General features: G+C 42.2%; 1 protein-coding gene across 2 annotated transcripts; it reads right to left on the reverse strand.

Annotated features, from left to right (window-relative positions):
• Positions 1–531: 531 nt before the first annotated feature.
• LOC118394974 (E3 ubiquitin-protein ligase ZNRF1-like) lies at positions 532–21,697 on the reverse strand. Of its 2 annotated transcripts, none has more exons than XM_035788693.1 (5): positions 20,948–21,697; positions 17,717–17,812; positions 17,054–17,159; positions 5,121–5,220; positions 532–799 (listed from the first exon to the last, which is right to left on the reverse strand). In XM_035788693.1, exons 1-4 carry the CDS (start codon positions 21,459–21,461, stop codon positions 5,163–5,165), a joined length of 774 nt encoding a protein of 257 aa, XP_035644586.1. In that variant the 5' UTR covers positions 21,462–21,697; the 3' UTR covers positions 532–799; positions 5,121–5,162. The 2 variants fall into 2 exon arrangements, with proteins under 2 accessions (XP_035644586.1, XP_035644588.1); XM_035788695.2 differs by having other exon boundaries at positions 532–4,961.
• Between the last annotated feature and the right edge of the window lie 853 nt (positions 21,698–22,550).

A 22,550-nucleotide genomic window follows, 5' to 3' on the forward strand; every position in this document is an offset into this window, starting at 1 on the left:
ATTTGGAAAACCTCCCTGGTCTTTGAGGTGGAATCTGTGTTTGAAATACTCGACTGAGGAACAATACAGGTAATTGTATGTGTGGGGTATAGAGATGAGGTAATTGTATGTGTGGGGTATAGAGATGAGGTAATTGTTCAAAAATACTTGTAAAGGAGAGCCACAGTCGGTGCAACATGTGCAAGAAAGCATTTAGCTCAAAACATCGTTTTATCCGTTTTGTGTTTTATACTTGATATCGCTTCTCACCAAGAAAAGTTTAGTTTTTTATCACCAGAAGACATCTAAAGGATTGAGTAACCAGTACCATATTTTTTTTTAATCCAATTAATGCAGGAAGGAATATAACATTTCACATGGTTGAATTTTTTTTTATTTTTAAGATATGCTAGTTTTCCATGTATGCTAGTCATTTACAGTAGATAACTGTGAATCTGTCACCGCAGTCAAGCACTGCCTATTTGGCAAAAGACCTTTAACAAAAATGCCATAAAACAGTTAACAGTAACCTGAACAAGGACATTGACAAAACAGGGCTCAAAAGTATATTTATTGTAAAAAATACATATAAAACCAATTTTGAGACATACAAAAGACTGGAGCTTAGAAACAGTCAAATGAACAGACAAAGACCAAGCCAGTTTGAATTGCAATACATATTTACACTTTAATAAATAAACGTAATTGTTCTATTATACCAAAGAGAAGGCAGATTGTCCATATCTTGGGATGCAGATATCGCTGTGGTGACAAACATTCTCATTGAATATATCAGCATAACCGTCACAAAGCTCAGCGTCTAGGAGGAACAGAACCCTGTGATTAAACGCCAAGAATGCAATACATAGAAAATATCATCCCTGGAGAATAGCTATGCTTTTGTATTTGTAAAAATTGAGGTATTGCACCACACAGTAAAAAGGGAGAATAGTAATGTAACATTTGGGGCTTCAGATTGTCCAGATTTTTACTGACAACCCCCCCTCCTCCTCCTCAAAGTACACAACATAATTATTCATCATATTCACCACACAAAAAAAGTACATTTAGGGCTTATGATCAATTCCTCTTTTTCACACACATCCCTTCCCACTGTTTCAGTTACACAGACATACATCATTTTGGCGTAATAGTTTCTTTTTTGAAGTGGAAAGAGTAACATGCACAGGGCTGGCAGGGCACGACACGTCGTAGCACCTCAGCGAGTGCAGGATGTGGTGCAACAACTCAGGGAGATCATCCAATAGGAATGCTGAACAGGATTGATCCTCATGCTGGTCTACAGCAGTCCGCCTGTGCTTTGATAAACTCACTGTAGCGTCACCACAGATCCCCGGACTAGACTACACCATAGGAGCCTGGACAGACACAAACCTCTCACCAGGCAAAGGCAGCCAACACAGGCAACGGTAGCTTGTTTAACACATATGGTAATAATACAATGTCTAAAAATCCTCTTATGGGGAAGGGTGGTGGCTTAATACAACAAATCCCCCCCATCAGATGTTAATTGCCTCCAGCGATGGGAATCATGGGATAGGCGAGGCAGATGCCTCATGGCGTAATCATGCCCTAAAATACATCATCCCTCACATTGACATGAACACAGCCAGATGGCCAGACAAGTGCACAGGGCCTGGTCCAATATTCCGGACTACACCCCAGACAGAGCGAGAGAGGCAGGGGGAGACACCACCACATGCCTTCAGCACGACAGGACGGGTTGGTCTCACTGAGACGAGGGCCAAGTCATCGTAGCAGTATGGTTTTTAATCACACTGCTTTAGGAACAAAGTAGCACTATGGTCGTTCCACCTTCGTTCCTAAGGTGGAACGACCATAGTGCTACTTTGTTCCTAAAGCAGAGGAAAGAGGGTAGACATCAACCATCATTGATCGTTCTGAAATCATTTCTGTTAGAAACATAAGATTAGCATTCATGCAACATATTTTTGAAAGCTAACTGATTGCATCCAAATTGGGCATTTTAATTTATAGGATTCATATAATATTTATTCAATATAGTAGCTAACATCTGAATTGGGCCACACTTTCTTCAAACAATGAGTTAGACATGAGGAATCCAAAGGAATGGTCAAAAGCCAGGCACTGACCCCCCACACCAGTCCCAACCCAACAAGTATATACAGTGCCTTTGGAAAGTATTCAGACCCCTTGACTTTTTCCGCATTTTGTTAGGTTACAGCCTTATTCTAAAATTTATGAAAAATGTTTCCCCTCAATCTACACACAATACCCCATAATGACAAAGCAAACATTTTTTGTGGTTGACAGAAATATTCCACTTACACAAGTATTCAGACCATTTACTCAATACTTTGTTGAAGCACCTTTAGCAGTGATTACAGCCTCAAGTCTATTTGGGTATGACACTACAAGCTTGGCACACCTGTATTTGGGAAGCTTCTCTCATTCTTCTCTGCAGATGCTCTGTCAGGTTGGATGGGAAGCATCGCTGCACAGCTATTTTCAGATCTCTCCAGAGATGTTTGATCGGGTTCAAGTCCAGGCTCTGGCTGGGCCACTCAAAGATATTCAGAGACTTGTCCAGAAGCAACTCCAGTATTGTCTTGGCTATGTGCTTAGGGTCATTGTCCTATTGGAAGGTGAACCTTCTCCCCAGTCTGAGGTACTGAGCACTGAAGCAGGTTTTCAACAAGGATCTCTGATGTACTTCGCTCCGTTCATCTTTGCCTTGAACCTGACTGGTCTCCCAGTCCCTGCCGCTGAAAAACATTCCCACAGCATGATCCAGGTTTCCTCCAGATGTGATGCTTGGCATTCAGGTCAAAGAGTTCAATCTTGTTTCTCATGGTCTGAGAGTCTTTAGGTGCCTTTTGGCAAACTCCAAGCAGGCTGTTATGTACCTTTTACTAAAGAAATGCATACATCTGTCCACTCTACCATAAGGGCTTGATTGGTGGAGTGCTGCAGAGATGGTTGTCCTTCTGGAAGCTTCTCCCATCTCCACAGAAAAACTCTGGAGCTCTGTCAGAGTGACCATCGGGTTCTTGGCCACTTCCCTGACCAATGCCCCTCTCCCCGATTGCTCAGTTTGGCCAGGCAGCAAGCTCTAGGAAGAGTCTTGGTGATTCCAAACTTCTTCCATTTAAGAATGATGGAGGCCACTGTGTTCTTGGGGACCTTGAATGCTGCAGACATTCTTTGGTACCCTTCCCCCAGATCTGTGCCTCGACACAATCCTGTCTTGGAACTCTTCGTACAATTCCTTTGACATCATGGCTTGGTTTTTGCTCTGACATGCACGATCAACTGTGGAACCGTGTATAGACAGGTGTGTGCTTTTCCAAATCATGTCCAATTGATTGGAATCCATCTGTGTTAAATTCAATTAAGTAGTAGAAACATCAATGATGATCAATGGAAACAGGCTGCACCTGAGCTCAATTTCCAGTCTTGTAGCAAAGGGTCTGAATACGTTAGTTATCTGTTGACACATTTTCTTTCGCAATTAAAAACAATAATACTGTTTTCGCTATTTCATTAAAGGGTATTGTGTGTATATTTATGAGGATTTTAAAAAATGTAATCCATTTTAGAATAAGGCTGTAACGAAACAAAAATGTGGAAAAAGTCAAGGGGTCTGAATACTTTCCGAAGGCACTGTAGTATCAGTTCTCTGTGACAGACAAGTAGTGTCAGGAACTCTTATCGGTTACTAACTACAGAGAAACAATTTCCGAACAATCTGAGATGTTGGGTGTTATGGCTTGCTGAAATGACATGTAACAACACTAGGGTTAAAACAAATCTCACCCAGAGGGTATAAGGGCACTAAGAACACACACACACACCTGTCATTTACACAGCCAGTGAGAAGTCTGCAGTTCGCCTCTGCTGTCCAGAGTCGGGCGCTGTCATCCAGGACATTGACTGTCCACACCGCTCACACACACACACACAACTGTTGTTACTAAATTAGCAACTGTGGTTCAGTCAAGCACACCTTATCTAAGAAGTGCTCAGCCTTGGGGTAAGAAGTGCTCAGTATGGGCATAACACCAGTACTATGGCCTGGGAAATGCCAACAACCTACTGTAGTTGCGGTAAAAGGCGCTAACACAGTGGGTTCAGCACCAACCAACATCATCCGCTTTTAACTCCACAATCAACTCACATTTCAGGAGAGGGATGGTGGGTGTATCATGGCGACAATAGAAAACCACCTACAATCACTACTACTACAGCAACCCCATCCACAAAATAAAGCCCTGCTTTCCAACATCGGGCTATAAAAAAAACAATGCATTGCAATATTTAAGCATGAACAGTTAACATTTTCAGAGCTGGGTTGTTTTTTTTTTATGGACAGAAACATTTATTCACTGGAACGTGAATCTCTGCCCAATATTGTTTTGCTGCATCATAAGACAAAAATGACCTATCCCATATGGAAAAGTCCACATTAGGGGAAGAGGAATGCATGGGACAACAGAAACACACATTTTTCCTCACCTCCTCGCGTTAAAAAAAGGACTTTCACGGGACTGTCAACCTTGTATGATAATATATCGCTTTACCGTTTTTCTGGAGTGCAGCAGTTTATAGTTTGGGCTTTGTTCACAGAGGAGAGGTGGCTGTCTATTCCAGCTGTAGTTATAGTGGTCTGAGTTGAGCTCAAACGGACTGAACCAGCTCAAATGGACTGAACCAGGTCGAAGAGAAAAAAAGTGGTCTGCGGTCACATCCTTGTGGGGCTGTGTCTGGGTCTGTAAAATTAGGAGGCTTGCCTCTGGTATTTTTCATTGACATCCTTGTGGGGCTGTGTCTGGTTCAGTAAAATTAGGAGGCTTGCCTCTGGTATTTTTCATTGACATCCTTGTGGGGCTGTGTCTGGTTCAGTAAAATTAGGAGGCTTGCCTCTGGTATTTTTCATTGCCATAATATATTTGCTGCAATTATAGAAACATTGCAGTCTCCTGTGGGGGAAAAAAGTACATAAAATATTTATACTTTCCTCACACTTGGAATGTAACTCTTCCTATTTCACATAATATTTTGTCCACACTAACTTCTACCCTGTTGGCTAGTGTGACATCATGGGGTTGGAATAAATGGAGTCATGAACACGTACGTACCCGAGTCAGGTGTGTCCCTGAGCAGGACATGTGACCCATGAGTCAATCAAAAGGGTGTTCGGGACAGCATGGCTTCACCTTGGACCAGGAGTCTATACAGCTGGACAGAGAAAGAGAGAGACAAAGACATGTAATGAGACATACAGAAATGGAATGGCTGTTTTCCCTTTTGATTATCACTTATTCTGGACCATGCAGAACACATGTATTACAGCAGTTTAAGTTCCATAATTCAATCCCATCTGCGTTCCCAGGGTGGGACTTAACCCGGACCATGGTGCAGGCAGCTGACTGACTCACTGTGAGACAGCCAGATTAGAAACACTGGTTGTGGTTACTGTATTTCTTTCAAAATGAGGTTCACACCTTAAAATACCTCTTAGTCAAACAGAGGTGAATGACTTGCGATAAGGTTCGGTCATTCTGGTAAAGAAAATAAGGTTATAGCCGCTCACTGCTTGACGCTCCCGCAAGTGTTCTTCAAAATCAAAAAGCAAATAAAAATGTGAAACTCTTACTTATGGGCCCTTTCCAACAATGCAGAGAGGAAAAATAGAAAAATAAAAAGAGGAATATATAATACCTTGGCTATACATTGAGTATACCAAACATTAATACCAAACATTAGGAACACCTTCCTAATATTGAGTTGCACCCCCCTCCCCCTTTTTGCCCTCAGAACAGCCTCAAGTTGTCTGACATGGACTCTAAAACATGAATAAAGTGTTCCACAGGGATGCTGGCCCATGTACACACGGGAAACTGTTGAGCGTGAAAAACCCAGCAGCGTTGAAGTTCTTGACACTAAAAATATTTTGCCTCCCATACACCCTCTGAATGGCACAAACACACAATCCACGTCTCAATTGTCCCAAGGCTTAAAAATCCTTCTTTAAGCTGTCTCCTTCCCTTCATATACACTGATTGAAGTGGATTTACAAGTGACGTCAATAAGGGATCATAGTTTTCACCTGGATTCACCAGGTCAGTCTGTCATGTACTTAATGTTTTGTATACTCCGTATATGGATGGGGTACTGTATACTGAATAAAAAACTAAAGCAACATGTAAGGTGTTGGTGCCATATTTCATGAGCTGAAATAAAAGATCGCAGAAAATGTTCCATATGCACAAAAAGGTTATTTCTCTCATATTTTCTGCAATAATTAGTGAGCATTTCTCCTTTGCCAAGATATCCATCCATCTGACAGGTGTGGCATATCAAGTGGCTGATTAAACAGCATGATCATTACACAGGTGCACTGTGTGCTGGGGACAATAAATGGCCACTCATATGTGCAGATTTGTCACACAACACAATGCCACAAATGTCTCAAGTTGAAGGTGCAATTGGCATGCTGACTACAGGAACGTCAAACAGAGCTGTTGCTAGAGAATTTCATGTTCCTTTCTCTACCATAAGCCGCCGACAATGTCATTTTAGAGAATTTGGCTGTACGTCCAACCAACTTTACAACCGCAGACCACGTGTAAGCACGCCAGCCCAGGACCTCCACATCCGGCTTCTTCACCTGCGGGATCATCTGAGACCAGCCACCAGGACAGCTGATGATGTCCTAGCTCCCCAGCGGGTGGGCCTGGCTCCCAAGTGGGTGGGCCTATGCCCTCCCTGGCCCATCCATGGAAGCGCTCCTGTGCAGTCATGTGAAATCCATAGATTAGGTCCTAATGAATTTATTTCAATTGACTAATTTCCTTCTATGAACTGTAACTCAGTAAAATTCTTAATTGTTACATTTATATTTTAGTTCAGTATACATACAGGAAGGGGCAAAGTGACAGGAAACAGGATAGATAATTAGTAGTAGCAGCAGCATATGTGAAGATTTAAGAGTTAGAGCAAAGGGGGTCAATGCAGATAGTCCGAGTAGCTATTTGGTTAACTATTTAGCAGACTTATGGCTTGGGGGGGTAGAAGCTGTTCATGGTCCTGTTGGTTCCTGACTTGGTGCATCGGTACCACTTTCCATGCCGTGGCAGAGAAAACTGTCTATGACTTGGATGGTTGGAGTCTTTGATACATTTTAGGATCTTCCTCTGACACCGCCTGGTATAGACTGGATTGCAGGGAGCTCAGCCCCAGTGATGTACACTGCCGTAAGTACTACCCTCTCGCGCTTTGTGGTCAGATGCCAAGCAGTTGCAGAGATGCAGTCAGTCAAGATGCTTTTAACTGTGCAGCTGTATAACCTTTTGATGATCTGAGGGCCATTGACAAATCTTTTCAACCTCTTCACGACTGTGCTGGTGTGGGTGGACCATGTTTAATTCCTTATGCTGGGCATACACTATACAACTTCTAAAATCTCAAACTTGTCCATTCTTTAATTCTGTCCCTTCTCAACCCCAGGTCGTGGGTGCTCACAGTACACGATAATTCCCTAGTTGATCCTGCCGACACGCAAACAGGGAGTTGCTTTATAAGTGTGCAAATTATTATGTGCAGAAAAATTTAAAAAAATGTAAAAAAATTTAAGAGACGGAAGTGAAGAATATAGACCCACAAATGGTTGGGCCGACGTGGACAATCTGGACTTATATTCTCGAGGGAAATGGAGGTGAAAACATTTAATATTGAAAAAGGCAGCTGCATTCTCTCCATGGCTCCACCAATCTGTCATAATTAAGGCTAAACCCTGCTAAACCCTGCTTATTTCTAATTTCTCTCCTTTAAAATCTGATTTTAAACCTAACCTTAACTATACTGATAATTTAAGGTTAAGCAAAAGGTTTAGGTCTTTATGAATTTTTACGATATAGAACATTTTGACTGTGGCAACTAGTGACAACCTGCGCGTTGTTGTTGCTTTCTTCTTCGCCATCATTGTTTGTTTTGGTCTCACATGTTGAGTGGTCCTTGGCTATTAGCTGCAGTCCTTGTCCAATCGCGTTGAGGCACCGCTCATACTACAAGATGGACAACCAACATTTGACACTTCAGAACATTTTCTGGACAACAAAAAGGTTGTTGTCCTGGCACCACACCGCCAGATCATGACCTCTTCCCTATTGGCCGTCTCATTATCGTTGGTGATCAGGCCTACCACAGTCTTGTCGTCAACAAACTTAATGAGGGTGTTGGAGTCGTGTGTGTGGCCATGCAGTCATGGGTGAACAGGAGGGGACTAAGCATGCACCCTGAGGGGCCCCCGTATTGAGAGTCAGCGTGGCGGATGTGTTGTTGCCTACCCATCACCTGGGGGCAGCGCGCCAGGAAGTCCAGGATCCAGTTGCAGAGGGAGGTGTTCAGTCCCAGGGTCCTGAGCTTAGTGATGAGCTTGGAGGGTACTATGGTGTTGAACGCTGAGCAGTAGTCAATGAACAACGTTCTCAATTCTTAAATTATTCAATGGAGCTTTTAGTGATATCAAATGTGGGAGAAAAATGGAGCTTTTAGTGATATGACTTGTGGGAGAAAAACATTACAGGATTTCTTTTCGCAATAAGCAGTGACAAAATAACCATGTAATTTCACATAGAACGGAAGGCATATTACTAAATGAGAGTTCCAAAGAATGCAACTCATGATTGCATCACAACTCTTTGCACAGATCCCCTTTGTCTCCTGGGCCACATGTACAGTGCTTTCAGAAACTATTCACCACTCCTTGACTTTTTCCACATTTTAAGATTGTGTCACTGGCCTATACACATAATGTCAAAGTGGAATTATGTTTTTAGAAATGTTTTCAAATTATTTAAAAATGAAAAGCTGAAATGTCTTCAGTCAATAAGTATTCAACCCCTTTGTTATGGTGAGCCTAAATAAGTTCAGGAGTAAACATTTGCTTAACAAGTCACATAATAAGTTGCATGGACTCACTCTGTGCAATAATAGTGTTTAACATGATTTTTGAATGACTACCTCATCTCTGAACCCCAAACATTTCGATAATTGTAAGGTCACTCAAGCAGTGAATTTCAAACATGTTCAACCACAAAGACCAGGGACACCTATTGGTAAATGGCACAAAAAAAACACAGATGTTGAATACTCCTTTGAGCATGGTGAAGTTATTATTTACACTTTGGATGGTGTATCAATACACCCAGTCACTACAAAGATACAGGCATCCTTCCTAACTCAGTTGCTGGAGAGGAAGGAAACCACTCAGGGGATTTCACCATGAGGCCAATGGTGACTATAAAACAATTAGAGTTTAATGGCTGTGATAGGAGAAAGCTGACAATGGATCAACAATACTAACCTACATGACAAATAAAAGGAAATCTGTACAGATTCAAACAATTCCAAAACATGCATCCTGTTTCTAATAAGGCACTAAAGTAATACTGCCAAAAAGGTGGCAAAGAAATGTACCTTTTGTCCTGAATACAAAGCGTTATGTTTGGGACAAATCCAACACGTCACTGAGTACCACTTCATATTTTCAAGCATACATTTACATTTAAGTCATTTAGCAGACGCTCTTATCCAGAGCGACTTACAAATTGGTGCATTCACCTTATGACATCCAGTGGAACAGCCACTTTACAATAGTGCATCTAAATCTTTTAAGGGTAGTGGCTGCATCATGTTATGAGTATGCTCGTCATCGGCAAGGACTCGGGAGCTTTTTTTTTTAGGATAATAAGAAACGGAATAGAGCTAAGCACAGGCAAAATCCTAGAGGAAAACCTGGTTCAGTCTACTTTCCAACGAACAAATTCACATTTCAGCAGGACAAAAAACACAAGGCCAAATATACACTGGAGTAAGCTTATCAAGATGGTGCCAAAATAGCCAGCGTGAAACAGGGTCAAGAACAATGCATAGAATCTTCACTGTCCAATCACAAAAGCTGCACTTTCACTTACTTTGCATATGCTTGTGATTTGTTCTGCACGCAATGTTGACAAGTACATGTATACTATGGTTCACAAGACTGATTCGCGCCTGTCTCAGTGGACTAATCCATTGCGGAGGCCACGGGGATGGCACAGTCCATCACTAAGACATGTGATACTGAAATTGTATATGGTTATATTATGGAAAAATAAACGGTGCAACACTAAAATCTAATATTTTATAACAAATGCGCTTTCTTCCGCATTGGATAAGTTAGTGGTTCGTGGTTCTGAAACAGTTCAGTGTGCAGTAGAATTGGCGCCTTCCCCTATGTTGCTATGTGCAAAATAGCTAAATTAACCAGCATATTGGGATTGAGAACAATGCGGTGGAGGCAGCAGCGGAGGCGAGGAAAAAGCCCTGGCCTTAGCGTAATTGAATATTGAGGACACAGGAAACCCCAACTTAATTAGGCTTATAATCAATAGCCTAACTGCTAAATGTGCTTGACTTTATAAATCATCCATATATACAGTGCCTTGCGAAAGTATTCGGCCCCCTTGAACTTTGCGACCTCTTGCCACATTTCAGGCTTCAAACAAAGATATAAAACTGTATTTTTTTGTGAAGAATCAACAACAAGTGGGACACAATCATGAAGTGGAATGACATTTATTGGATATTTCAAACTTTTTAACAAATCAAAAACTGAAAGCTTGGGCGTGCAAAATTATTCAGCCCCCTTAAGTTAATACTTTGTAGCGCCACCTTTTGCTGCGATTACAGCTGTAAGTCGCTTGGGGTATGTCTCTATCAGTTTTGCACATCGAGAGACTGAAATTTTTCCCATTCCTCCTTGCAAAACAGCTCGAGCTCCGTGAGGTTGGATGGAGAGCATTTGTGAACAGCAGTTTTCAGTTCTTTCCACAGATTCTCGATTGGATTCAGGTCTGGACCTTGACTTGGCCATTCTAACACCTGGATATGTTTATTTTTGAACCATGCCATTGTAGATTTTGCTTTATGTTTTGGATCATTGTCTTGTTGGAAGACACATCTCCGTCCCAGTCTCAGGTCTTTTGCAGACTCCATCAGGTTTTCTTCCAGAATGGTCCTGTATTTGGCTCCATCCATCTTCCCATCAATTTTAACCATCTTCCCTGTCCCTGCTGAAGAAAAGCAGGCCCAAACCATGATGCTCCCACCACCGTGTTTGACAGTGGGGATGGTATGTTCAGGGTGATGAGCTGTGTTGCTTTTACGCCAAACATAACGTTTTGCATTGTTGCCAAAAAGTACAATTTTGGTTTCATCTGACCAGAGCACCTTCTTCCACATGTTTGGTGTGTCTCCCAGGTGGCTTGTGGCAAACTTTAAACAACACTTTTTATGGATATCTTTAAGAAATGGCTTTCTTCTTGCCACTCTTCCATAAAGGCCAGATTTGTGCAATATACGACTGATTGTTGTCCTATGGACAGAGTCTCCCACCTCAGCTGTAGATCTCTGCAGTTCATCCAGAGTGATCATGGGCCTCTTGGCTGCATATCTGATCAGTCTTCTCCTTGTATGAGCTGAAAGTTTAGAGGGACGGCCAGGTCTTGGTAGATTTGCAGTGGTCTGATACTCCTTCCTTCCATTTCAATATTATCGCTTGCACAGTGCTCCTTGGGATGTTTAAAGCTTGGGAAATATCTTTGTATCCAAATCCGGCTTTAAACTTCACAACAGTATCTCGGACCTGCCTGGTGTGTTCCTTGTTCTTCATGATGCTCTCTGTGCTTTTAACGGACCTCTGAGACTATCACAGTGCAGGTGCATTTATACGGAGACTTGATTACACACAGGTGGATTGTATTTATCATCATTAGTCATTTAGGTCAACATTGAATCATTCAGAGATCCTCACTGAACTTCTGGAGAGAGTTTGCTGCACTGAAAGTAAAGGGGCTGAATAATTTTGCACGCCCAATTTCAGTTTTTGATTTGTTAAAAAAGTTTGAAATATCCAATAAATGTCGTTCCACTTCATGATTGTGTCCCACTTGTTGTTGATTCTTCACAAAAAAATACAGTTTTATATCTTTATGTTTGAAGCCTGAAATGTGGCAAAAGGTCGCAAAGTTCAAGGGGGCCGAATAGTTTCGCAAGGCACTGTATCTACAGAAATAAGACAGATATTGCTTTTGTTGCCTGTTGTTGCCTACTGATTCTGTGAGCACCAAGCCTCATGCTTGGTAGGCAGTCATTGCAAATAAGGATTGGTTCTTAACTGACTTGCCTAGTTAAATAAAGGTTCAAAAAAATAAATGCAACGGCAAAATTTTGGAAAAAGCAATTTCACAGATTCGATTGCTTTATCATTTATTTTGTTGGAACAGACTGGTATTACTTATAAATGTATTGTTTACACTGTTCCAAACAGGCAGAATAATAATATTGTGATCTAACAGCACCTGTTTGTTACACATATGCATGCAGCACTCGCTCCTATACCCTCCTTTTTCTTGATCTCCTTATTGTTATTATTACAATTATTATGATTACCATTATAGTAATAAGTAGTCGTTATCATTGGTAGGCTTTGTATTTGCCTTGTATAACCACCCTCGAGCTGTAGGCCTAAGAGAGGGTACTGTTTGATCTTAAAACCACAACTTACTTAAACCTACAGGCTACTGTATCAATCAGTCATTCATTCGTCCATGCCATCACACAGCATATGCTTTGAAATGCAAATCAAGCATTTTAGTTTTAAAATTAACCAAAGGGCGCTATGAATAATTAGCCTAAATGATACATAAACTGCAATTCACGAACGCATGCAATTGTTTTTAGGTCTGCTGTAATAAAGGCTTTATAGATCTTTTGTCCCCGTTAGAAAAGACTCCTCGGTACACTTAATTTATTTTGTGTTGTTTACACGGTTTCAAATGGTCCAAAAAAATACACACAATACTCACGCAACCCTTGCTCCTATACCTTCCTTTTTCAAATGCCAAATGTCTTCCACAGACCTGACTTCCTCTTTCCCTCCTGAGCAACCAGTAAACATTTGCCTGTTTCCGAGTTTCTCTTTCACTTCCTCCACATACATTTTGCTGTCATGTGTTACTGTGTTTAGAGTTTGCTATAACAAATGTATTGTTGTAATTATGATGGGCTATAGGTCAGGCCCTATTGGTCACATGCATGCGATGCTTACATGTTTCACTTAAAGAGAGCAAGGGTTGAGGGAGTGTTTCTCCAAATTAGGGATTTTGGTAACAGAACTTCTCAGTCAGAAACAAGTAAAAAAACGAAATGGCTGAAATGTTGCAGCTTCAGAACGGACAGCGCAATAAACACTTGCTCTGCTGTGGTTCCTTTTCGCTGCAGTAGACCTAAACCTACTGTCAAGTTACCAGGAGGCTGCATAACAGTGAATTTGCAAAGTCTACTCAGACTGGTCTGTGCTCTTGGTTATAACAGGCGATGAAACAATGCATCAACATTGCTCTCTGCTCGATTGTAACAAATGTACAACTCTGACCGAACACTCATCAGGGTCTGGGTCTGCATCCCGCTCGCCATCACGGCAAACTTTGATTTAAAAAAAAACCCAGATGGAATAGACACGAGTGAAGAGAAGGTGAGAAGCAGGTGAGTGAGGGCTGATAGGGTCTGCGGGATACGGCTCGCATGAAAGTATAGTGGATATTATTGGACCTGCACATACAAGAGACAAGTGACTGGTGCATAAATGTATAAACAAAACTGACTTCATAAACATTTCATAACAGGCACAAGCAGAATCTTTAGATTGGTAGGGGTGAAAAAGTTGTTAGTATCATATGAAAACGGTACTACGGTATTCTAAAAATGTTGGTATCATAAGTATCATGAGGTTTTGGTACGATGATATTACCATCGTACAGATATACCGTGCAACACTAATGTCCGGCCTATTGGGCCAAAATCAATGATAGACTATTGTATAGATAATAGAACGAAAATGAACTATTATTATTATGAACTAAACTTTTAAGAGATCAGATTTTTGGTTTGTTTATTTTGCTAAAAGGACATACTTTTCCAGCTACCCACCTCGTTCCTTTCTGCTAGCATGTGCACGTTTGTTCACCCAACCTAGAATACCTCAATCAAATGTCAACCGCATTACCGCCCAAGAGAATTCTCTTCGGTCATCGGCACAGCCGTATATATTCCCCCTCAAGCCGATACCGCGAAGGCTCTCAGGGAACTACACCGCATATCCCGAGGCAGCATTTATTGTAGCTGGGTAGTTAACACATTGCCTGCAGTACTCAAGCTTCAAAAACTCTCAACCATTGTTACACTCCCTTTCGGAATGGCTACAAGGCCCTCCCCCACCCTCCCTTTGGCAAATCAGATCACAACTCCATTCGGCACCCCCTTCCTATAGGCAGAAACGCAAACAGGAAGTACCGTGCAAAGGTCTACTCAACGCTGGTCTGACCAATCAGAATCCATGCTTCAATATTGTTTTGATTACGCGGACTGGGGTATGTTCCGGGTTACCTCTGAGAATAACATTGACACGGTGACTGAGGTCATCAGGAAGTGTATAGGGGATGCTGTTCGCACTGTGATGATTAAAACCTATCCAAACCCAAAAACATGGATAAATCTAAAAGAACGAACCACTGCATTTCACCACAGCAAGGTGACTGGGAATATGGTTGAATAGAAACAGTCCAAGTAAGCCATTCAAAAAGGCAAAACGTCAGTACAGAAACAAAATGGAGTCACAATTCAGCGGCTCAAGACACGAGATGTATGTGGCAGGGACTCCAGACAATCACGGATTATAAAGGGAAAACCAGCCACGTCGCTGATACCGACGTCTTGCTCCTGGACAGCTAAACATGTTCTGCGACCGCTTTGAGGATAACGCCGTGCCGCAAACACGGGCCGCTTCCCAAGGACTGAGCTCTCGTTCTCCCTGGCCAACACGAGTAAGACATTTAAGCACGTTAACCATCGCAAGGCTGCTGGCCCAGGATGCATTCCTAGCCACATCCTCAGAGCATGTGCAGACCAGCTGGCTGGAGTATTTATGGACATATTCAATATCTTCCTATCCCAGTCTGCTGTCCCCACTTGCTTCAAAATGTCCAGCTTTGTTCCTGCACCCAAGAAAGCGAAGGTAACTGAACAAAATCACTATCGCCCCGTAGCACTCACTTCTGCCATCATGAAGTGTTCTGAGGGGCAAGTTCATTTTTTTTTCTCCCTCGGCTGAATGATCTGAATCTAGGATTACAGGGACTCTCCGCAACTATATTCAATGTGCGGGACAAAATTGAGGCTATGATTAAGAAGTTGGAGCTGTCTGCATTATCAAGTACAATATACAGGTCTTTTCATCATTGTATGATTTTGTGTGTGCAAATGAACTCAAGCTTACAGACAATGGCAAACCATCGAATCCCCAAGCTGACATGGTAAAAATCTGTCGTTCTGCCCCTGAACAAGGCAGTTAACCCACTGTTTCCCGGTAGGCCATCGTTGCAAATAAGATTTTTTTCTTAAATGACTTTCCTAGTTAAATAAAAGGTTTAAAAAATGTCAAATGTGATATAGCGAAGAACCCGAGTGAGTTGTGTGAGCAATTAGGCGGGTACTTTCCCGAAATGGATGACACAAACAACTGGATTAGTTATCCCTTTCATGCCCTGCCTCCAGTCCACGTACAGATATCTGAACAAGAGACTTATCGAAATTGCAACAAGCGGTTCTGTGAAAATGTCATTTAAATCAGATGCCACTGCCAGATTTCTGGATTGGGCTGCGCTCAGAGCTTTGTCTATTTCAACAGTATATCTTTGCCGAATATTAAAATACATTTCAGATCATGATCGAAAATAAATCAATTTGGCAAATTTGCCTTGGCAAATCACACTGTTAAGACACTGATGCCCTTTGCAACCACGTACCTATGTGAGAGTGGGTTTTCGGCCCTCACTAGCATGAAAACTAAATACAGGCACAAACTGTGTGTGGAAAATGATTTAAGACTGAGACTCTCTCCAATACAACCCAACATTGCAGAGTTATGTGAATCCTTTCAAGCACACCCTTCTCATTAACCCGTGGTGAATTATTCACCATTTTCGATTAACAAATAAGGTTTTATGTGTAGAATGGTTAAATAAAGAGCACAATTATTGATTATTAATAAGAGCTCTGTCACTTCCCACGAGCCTGGTTGTGACAAAAAAAATGTATTGTATGTGGCAGGCTTACAATGATGGCAAAAAACAACATTTCAGAGTGCGCTGACTGACCCTGGTGATAGAGGGAAGGGTACGCAGCTGGAGGTTGAATGTTTGAAGGGGTACAGGACTATAAAAAGTTTGGGAACTACTGATAAGGAAATCGGTCAATTTAAATAAATACATTAGGCCTTAATATGGCTATAGCAAAAGACTGGGAGCCTAAATGCATGCTGGGCCGGGCATGTCATGAACTGGTGAAGTGAGCACAACTGGAGAGGATGTGTTAACAAGGGCCTTATTGCTTATATTATTGGTCACGTGGCTGAGATTGGCACAAGCACTGTCCATGACAAACTGTTCACACCCTTCTTGTTGGCGAAGAGAACATTTTGCAGGTTTACGCGCTTATTTCCTGCTATTCTACAACTTTTTGCCATGTCTTGTGTGTTCATGTGATATCTGAGTGACTCAAACACAACAGAATCAATGGCAAAAAAAAAAAAACTAGCTAAATAACATTAGCTGAAATGGGCTAGTTGATCTAGACATTTCTGTCAAGTTACAAATAGCTCTTTTTTAGGTCTGCAATTACAAGAGGAAAAGTGACGATTCGAAAATTGCACCTCGTGCATTGTAATATTACAACTTTCAAGAGTAAGCCTGACTGAGCTCCTTAAAAAAATATATATTTAAGTTTACGAACCACAGGCCCAGGGTTTTGAGAAGTGTGAGTCCTTAGCCCTGAGCTCGAGCTTAGCCCATGTTAACAAAGGCTTGGTGAACACAGGATAAGCTAGCCCAGGGTCAGCCATAGCCTGGGGCTAAGATAGCTAGAGGTCGAGGTTAAAAACAATGCGTGTGAAAAGGCCTAGTGCTATTACCCCTTGTGGTAGACACATAGGCAGGCCAGCCGGGCAATGGTCTCTCCTTGCTGCAGCTCCTCCAGACAGATGGAACACTCACCGCTGTCCTTACTGAGCACGTCCGCTGAGAACACAACACACACACATCACAAACATGACAGTTTGACGTTAAAGTATCCTCACAAACCCAGGGGGCAGGGAAGGGGCTTTTAACATACATACTTTCAACACACATTATACCTGAACTTTCATATATGCTACTGTTTGTGTAATAGACTGTAAATATTATTATTTGGTGGGTGCTTACATTTGTCCTATTTCAAACATGTACAAGTGTGTATTCATGTGTGTGATTTGGAAATGTGTTTTTTCCATATCCCTCTGAGAACGGGGTCACGGCCAGGGTCTGCCATTCAAAGGTAACCCTGGAGCAAACATGATTTAAGTGCCTTGCTCAAGAGCACAGACAGATTTTTCACCTTTGTCGGCTCGGAGATTTGAACTAGCAACATTACGGTTACTGGCTCAACGCTCTAACCGCTAGGCTACCTGCCACCACTATAACACCACTGTTTACCATACAATGTCAACCCTTTCTCTGGGTGAATGTAAAGAGCTTCTTTTGTTTGTAACAAATGATACAGGCCTCTGCTCTGAGTTTTTTGGTGCACTCATACTCACCATTGTAAGGGAGAGATGGAGATGTGAGGCAGCTCAACAGGTGATTCTCAATCTTGCCCCCCGAGAAAGACTTGGAGCAGAACGGACAGCGGATATCTGGGGATGAGATGGCAAAAAACATGCACATGATTAACAACGAAACATTAGACAAACAAAGGCGGGGAGAAGATCAAATCAACTTGTCCATCATGCATGCCATGGGTCTTTAGTAGATGTTGACATTTATGTGATCCGAGTATCATCCTGACAATGATGAAGTCAGGTCAACTCAACTCATGATTAGTTTTCCAGTCATCATCATTCCACCAGAACAACATGCATAACTAGAGGAGTCCAGCCTCAGGGGTGGGACGACAAGGGGAAAGAGTGTGCCCAGTTGGCTTCCATATCCCCTCCCTCCCTGGCCCTGCTGTCAGCTGTGCCCATGTGATTACTTTGACCCATTTCCTAGACTTGCTTGGGGGGTGGATTAATGGCGCGTGGGAAAATAAATCCAAAGCTTGGTTTGGGTAGGGGTCTCACTGACATACAACCACTTCTGTCCATCTGTCTGATTAATAATGTAGGCCTACACTGAGATTCTTCCTTGTCAGTCAGGACCTGGCCATATGTGAAAGCTTCTTTTAAAAAAATAGCTGTGGATTGTTTCGTAGGCCTATGACTATAAGGAAAGCTTTTTTTTATTTTGATAAATTCCCCATTACATGCCACCAGTAGTACATATGCAGTTAATCCCCGTAATTTGGTTACATCAATTTATGTTCCTGCATGTATAAATGACAGTCATTTACCGATCTCATTCTCAGAGTGGAAATGTTATTTGTAGAGTTCACAACCTGCTACACAATCTGAAACAAGTTTTGGTTAATTTCATAACCATAATTGACGAGTTGTCAATTTTTTTTCATTGTCTTTTGTTTGGAGTGGTCCATGTGACCAATGAGCATGTGTCTTAGTTTATCTGTCCTGTTAATGTTGAGGGAGCGTGGGCGCCTGAGCACATATAGAAGTACCTGGCCTGCTGCGCAGCAATGTAGGAAAGTCAAAGTATTTTTTATTTGATTTTTTACATCCATTGCAAACGACAATATAAAGCTATTAATACTATAGTTCTTCACTGGAGGTTATTTGAAAAATCTTTCCAACAATCTCCCCCTCGATAATCACCAAGCCTCAGAGTGTTTAAGAGCTAAATGTAATGTGATGATCTCATACAGCGCAATTGGAAAGTATTCAGACCACTTGACTCTTTTTACGTTACAGCCTTGTTCTAAAATTGATTAAATCGTTTCCCTCAACAATCTAGACAATACCCCATAATGACAAAGCAAAAACAAAAGTTTAGAAATGTTTGTAAATGTCTTAAAAAATAAAACTGATATACCTTATTTACAAGTATTCAGGCCATTTGAAAGTATTCAGGCCATTTGCTATGAGACTCTACATTGAGGTCAGGTGCATCCTGTTTCCATTGATCATCCTTGAAAATGTTTCTACCACTTGATTGGAGTCCATCTGTGGTAAATTCAAGTCATTGGACATGATTTGGAAAGAAACACCTGTCCATATAAGGTCCCACAGTTGACAGTGCATGTCAGAGCAAAGACCAAGCCATGAGGTCGAAGGAATTGTCCGTAGAGTTCCGAGACAGGATTGTGTTGAGTCCCAGATCTAAGGAAGGGTACCAAAAAATGTCTGCAGCATTGAAGGTCTCCAAGAACAGTGGCCCCCATCATTCTTAAATGGAAGAAGTTTAGAATCAACAAGACTCCTAGAGCTGGCCGCCTGGCCAAACTGAGAAATCGGGGAGAAGGGCCTTGATCAGGGAGGTGACCATGAACCAGATGATCACTCTGACAGAGCTGCAGAGTTCCTCTGTGGAGATGGGAGAACCTCCCAGAAGGACAACCATTTCTGCAGCACTCCACCAATTTATGGTAGAGTGGCCAGACGGAAGCCATTCCTCAGTAAAAGGCACATGATAGCCCGCTTGGAGTTTGCCAAAATGTCGCTAAAGGACTCCCAGACCATGAGAAACAAGATTCTCTGGTGTGATGAATCAAGATTGAACTATTTGGACTGAATGCCAAGCGTCACGTCTGGAGGAAACCTGGTACCTTCCCTACGGTGAAGCATGGTGGTGGCAGCATCATGCTGTGGGGATATTTTTCAGAGGCAGGTAGACTAGTCAGGATCGAGGGAAAGATGAACAGAGAAAAGTAAAGAGAGATTCTTGATGGGAACCTACTCCAGTGCGCTCAGGACCTCAGACTGGGGCGAATGTTCACCTTCCAACAGGACAACGACCCTAAGCAAACAGCCAAGACAACGCAGGAGTGGCTTCAGAACTAGTCTCTGAATGCCCTTGAGTGACCCAGCCAGAGCCCGGACTTGAACCCAATCGAACACCGCTGGAGAGACCTGAAAATAGCTGTGCATCCAACCTGACAGAGCTTGAGAGGAACTTGAGAGGAACTACAGAGAGTAATGCAAGAAACTCCCCAAATACAGGTGTGCCAAGCTTATAGTGGTAGGGTCTGAATACTTATGGAAATGTGCTATTGTTTAAATATTTTTTTACATTTCCAAAAATGTCAACCTGTTTTTGCTTGGTCAAACATTGAGTCACCATCAGTCGATTCTTGTAAAAATGGCAAATCTGAAAATGTTTGTCCTGTACAACAGTGGTCCTTCTGCAGGGTGCTGAAATTCATACTTCTAATAAAAACTATTAGCAAAGTTCTACTGGGACGGCACTAGCATAAACTTTAACATTAACCCCTGCCCAAACCTTAAGCATAACCATTTAAAATGTAAACGTCCATTGCGTAGGGGCATCCCAATCATCCCATCCTCTGTCTCTTACTACAGAAAACATTTCAGCACAATCTGAGATGGTGGGAGTCAATTCCCTTTCTTGTGCTTTTTGAGGTGGAACGACCCAGCAGCCTGATTATCACAACTTAATACAATGGGTTCAGCTGTAAGTCAAGTAGCCTGTATGCACGAGAGAAAATCACCCCTCCAAGAATGCCGTTTCAGTAGTAAGTCTGACCAATTTGTGTCACGTCTCACATATTAGCTTTAACAGATGTTTGCGCCCAAGCCAATTCACGTTGCTACCTACTGACTGCCTAAATGATGCCGTGTACAGGATTTAAATCTGCCAAAAGTGAATAGCAACTGCAACTTAATAAAGCAATACATAAAAAACACAAAAAGGGTTGTCACCATGTCGGTTGTTGACACGGTAGAGGCCAATCCAAGCCTCCGACGCCGGGCGTTGATTGATGCCTCTCATTCGTGCGGATCTTGCGCTGACGTTGCGCCAGTTAGAGTGTCGATTGCCGGGTAAACGTTCAGAGAAAGTGCGGTGAGACACGCGGCCTGTCTCCTCTCCGGGCAGATGTTCCCCGTTGACAGCACCCTCGGGACTGCTATTACCGTCTTCCTCGCGCTTGCATTCGCTGTTGTCTTCCGCTGGTGATGACTGGCTGATGGATGGGTGGCTGTTGTGGTCGGCGGGGCTTCCAACGGCACTCGCCTGTTGCCCTATGTCCGAATCGCTGCCCTCCTCCGATCGGCTACGGTTGGTCTCCGAATCGTCAAAACTCCCCGAAAAGTCTATTTTAAGACTGGCGGGCCTATTGCAGCGGGGTCGTCGATAGGAATCCCGCTTTATGCCATCTTTGACGAAATCCGAAGACACTGGGTCCTCTTGTAAACGACTAGCTCTTGTCCCCATCTCTTTCGTTTTTTTTACCCACAAAACAGGAGATTTAGCTAAAAAGTGATATTTTCGAAATGTCTATTTAAATTCTTACCACGATCTCTTAAATTATATTCGTTCTATAAATAGAGTATTGTCAAACGGTTCCTTTCCTGTTTCTGAATCGTCTCTTCTCTCCACATTTAATTTTCTTTGACATCCCTCACGTCTGACTGCTTTTGGTTACCAGCGGAAGTGAATTCAGTTTCATCTTCTTCTTCTTTGGGTTTAATTGCGAACTACGCGCAAAAAGGTGTATCGTCGCCACCAACTGGATGGTTGTGAAGAAATTCACAAAAGAAAAGTACATTCCATTATGGGAAAGAGAACCTTGTAATTAATCCACACAAACTACAAAATAATTTACAAAAATAAATAATATATATTCCCACTCCTTCAGACAATTCAAAACTTTAAATCCCCTGCTCAGGCTCTGGGGCCTGAGAGTGTGGCACTGCATGAGCCAATACTCCAATAGCTCCTCAGATGTATTTTAATCCCAAAGGGGAACATCAATGATGTCAATCTATTTTTTTTCCCCAATTTAGCACAGTACCATTCATCACCATTGCTATAAAAGCCGATAACCATATGATCCATCATACGAACATCGACCACTCCAAAATTATTCTTTAGTATATCAATGTCAACTTCTTCCGGCACTCCAGAAATTACTCTTTTGACATGTGCCCTGCTCCGTAGCTCAATTGCACGACCCAGGATAATCATCAACTTGAGTGAGGCCCATTCCCTCTGATCAGCACAAACACAATAAATCAAAACATGCACACTTCTCGTGATCTTCACAGGTGGTACTTTACCCAAAAGTTTCATACCAAGGTAAAGACAGTTTCAAGTTGGATATTCAACTGATATTCATGCTTTCAAACCACTTGAGCCACAGACTCCAAATAAGTGTCATGATGTTGGAAAAATTGCACACAACATTGCACAGGTCTTATTTTCACGATTTGGACATTAATTCGCTTTCCAAAGCTAATACACATGTGGAAATGTGAGCAGCATTTTGTATTTTGCTGACCAACTGGCAGGTGTCTTCACTGA

The sequence above is a fragment of the Oncorhynchus keta genome, chromosome 15 (assembly GCF_023373465.1).
Source record: "Oncorhynchus keta strain PuntledgeMale-10-30-2019 chromosome 15, Oket_V2, whole genome shotgun sequence".
Lineage (NCBI taxonomy): Eukaryota > Metazoa > Chordata > Actinopteri > Salmoniformes > Salmonidae > Oncorhynchus > Oncorhynchus keta.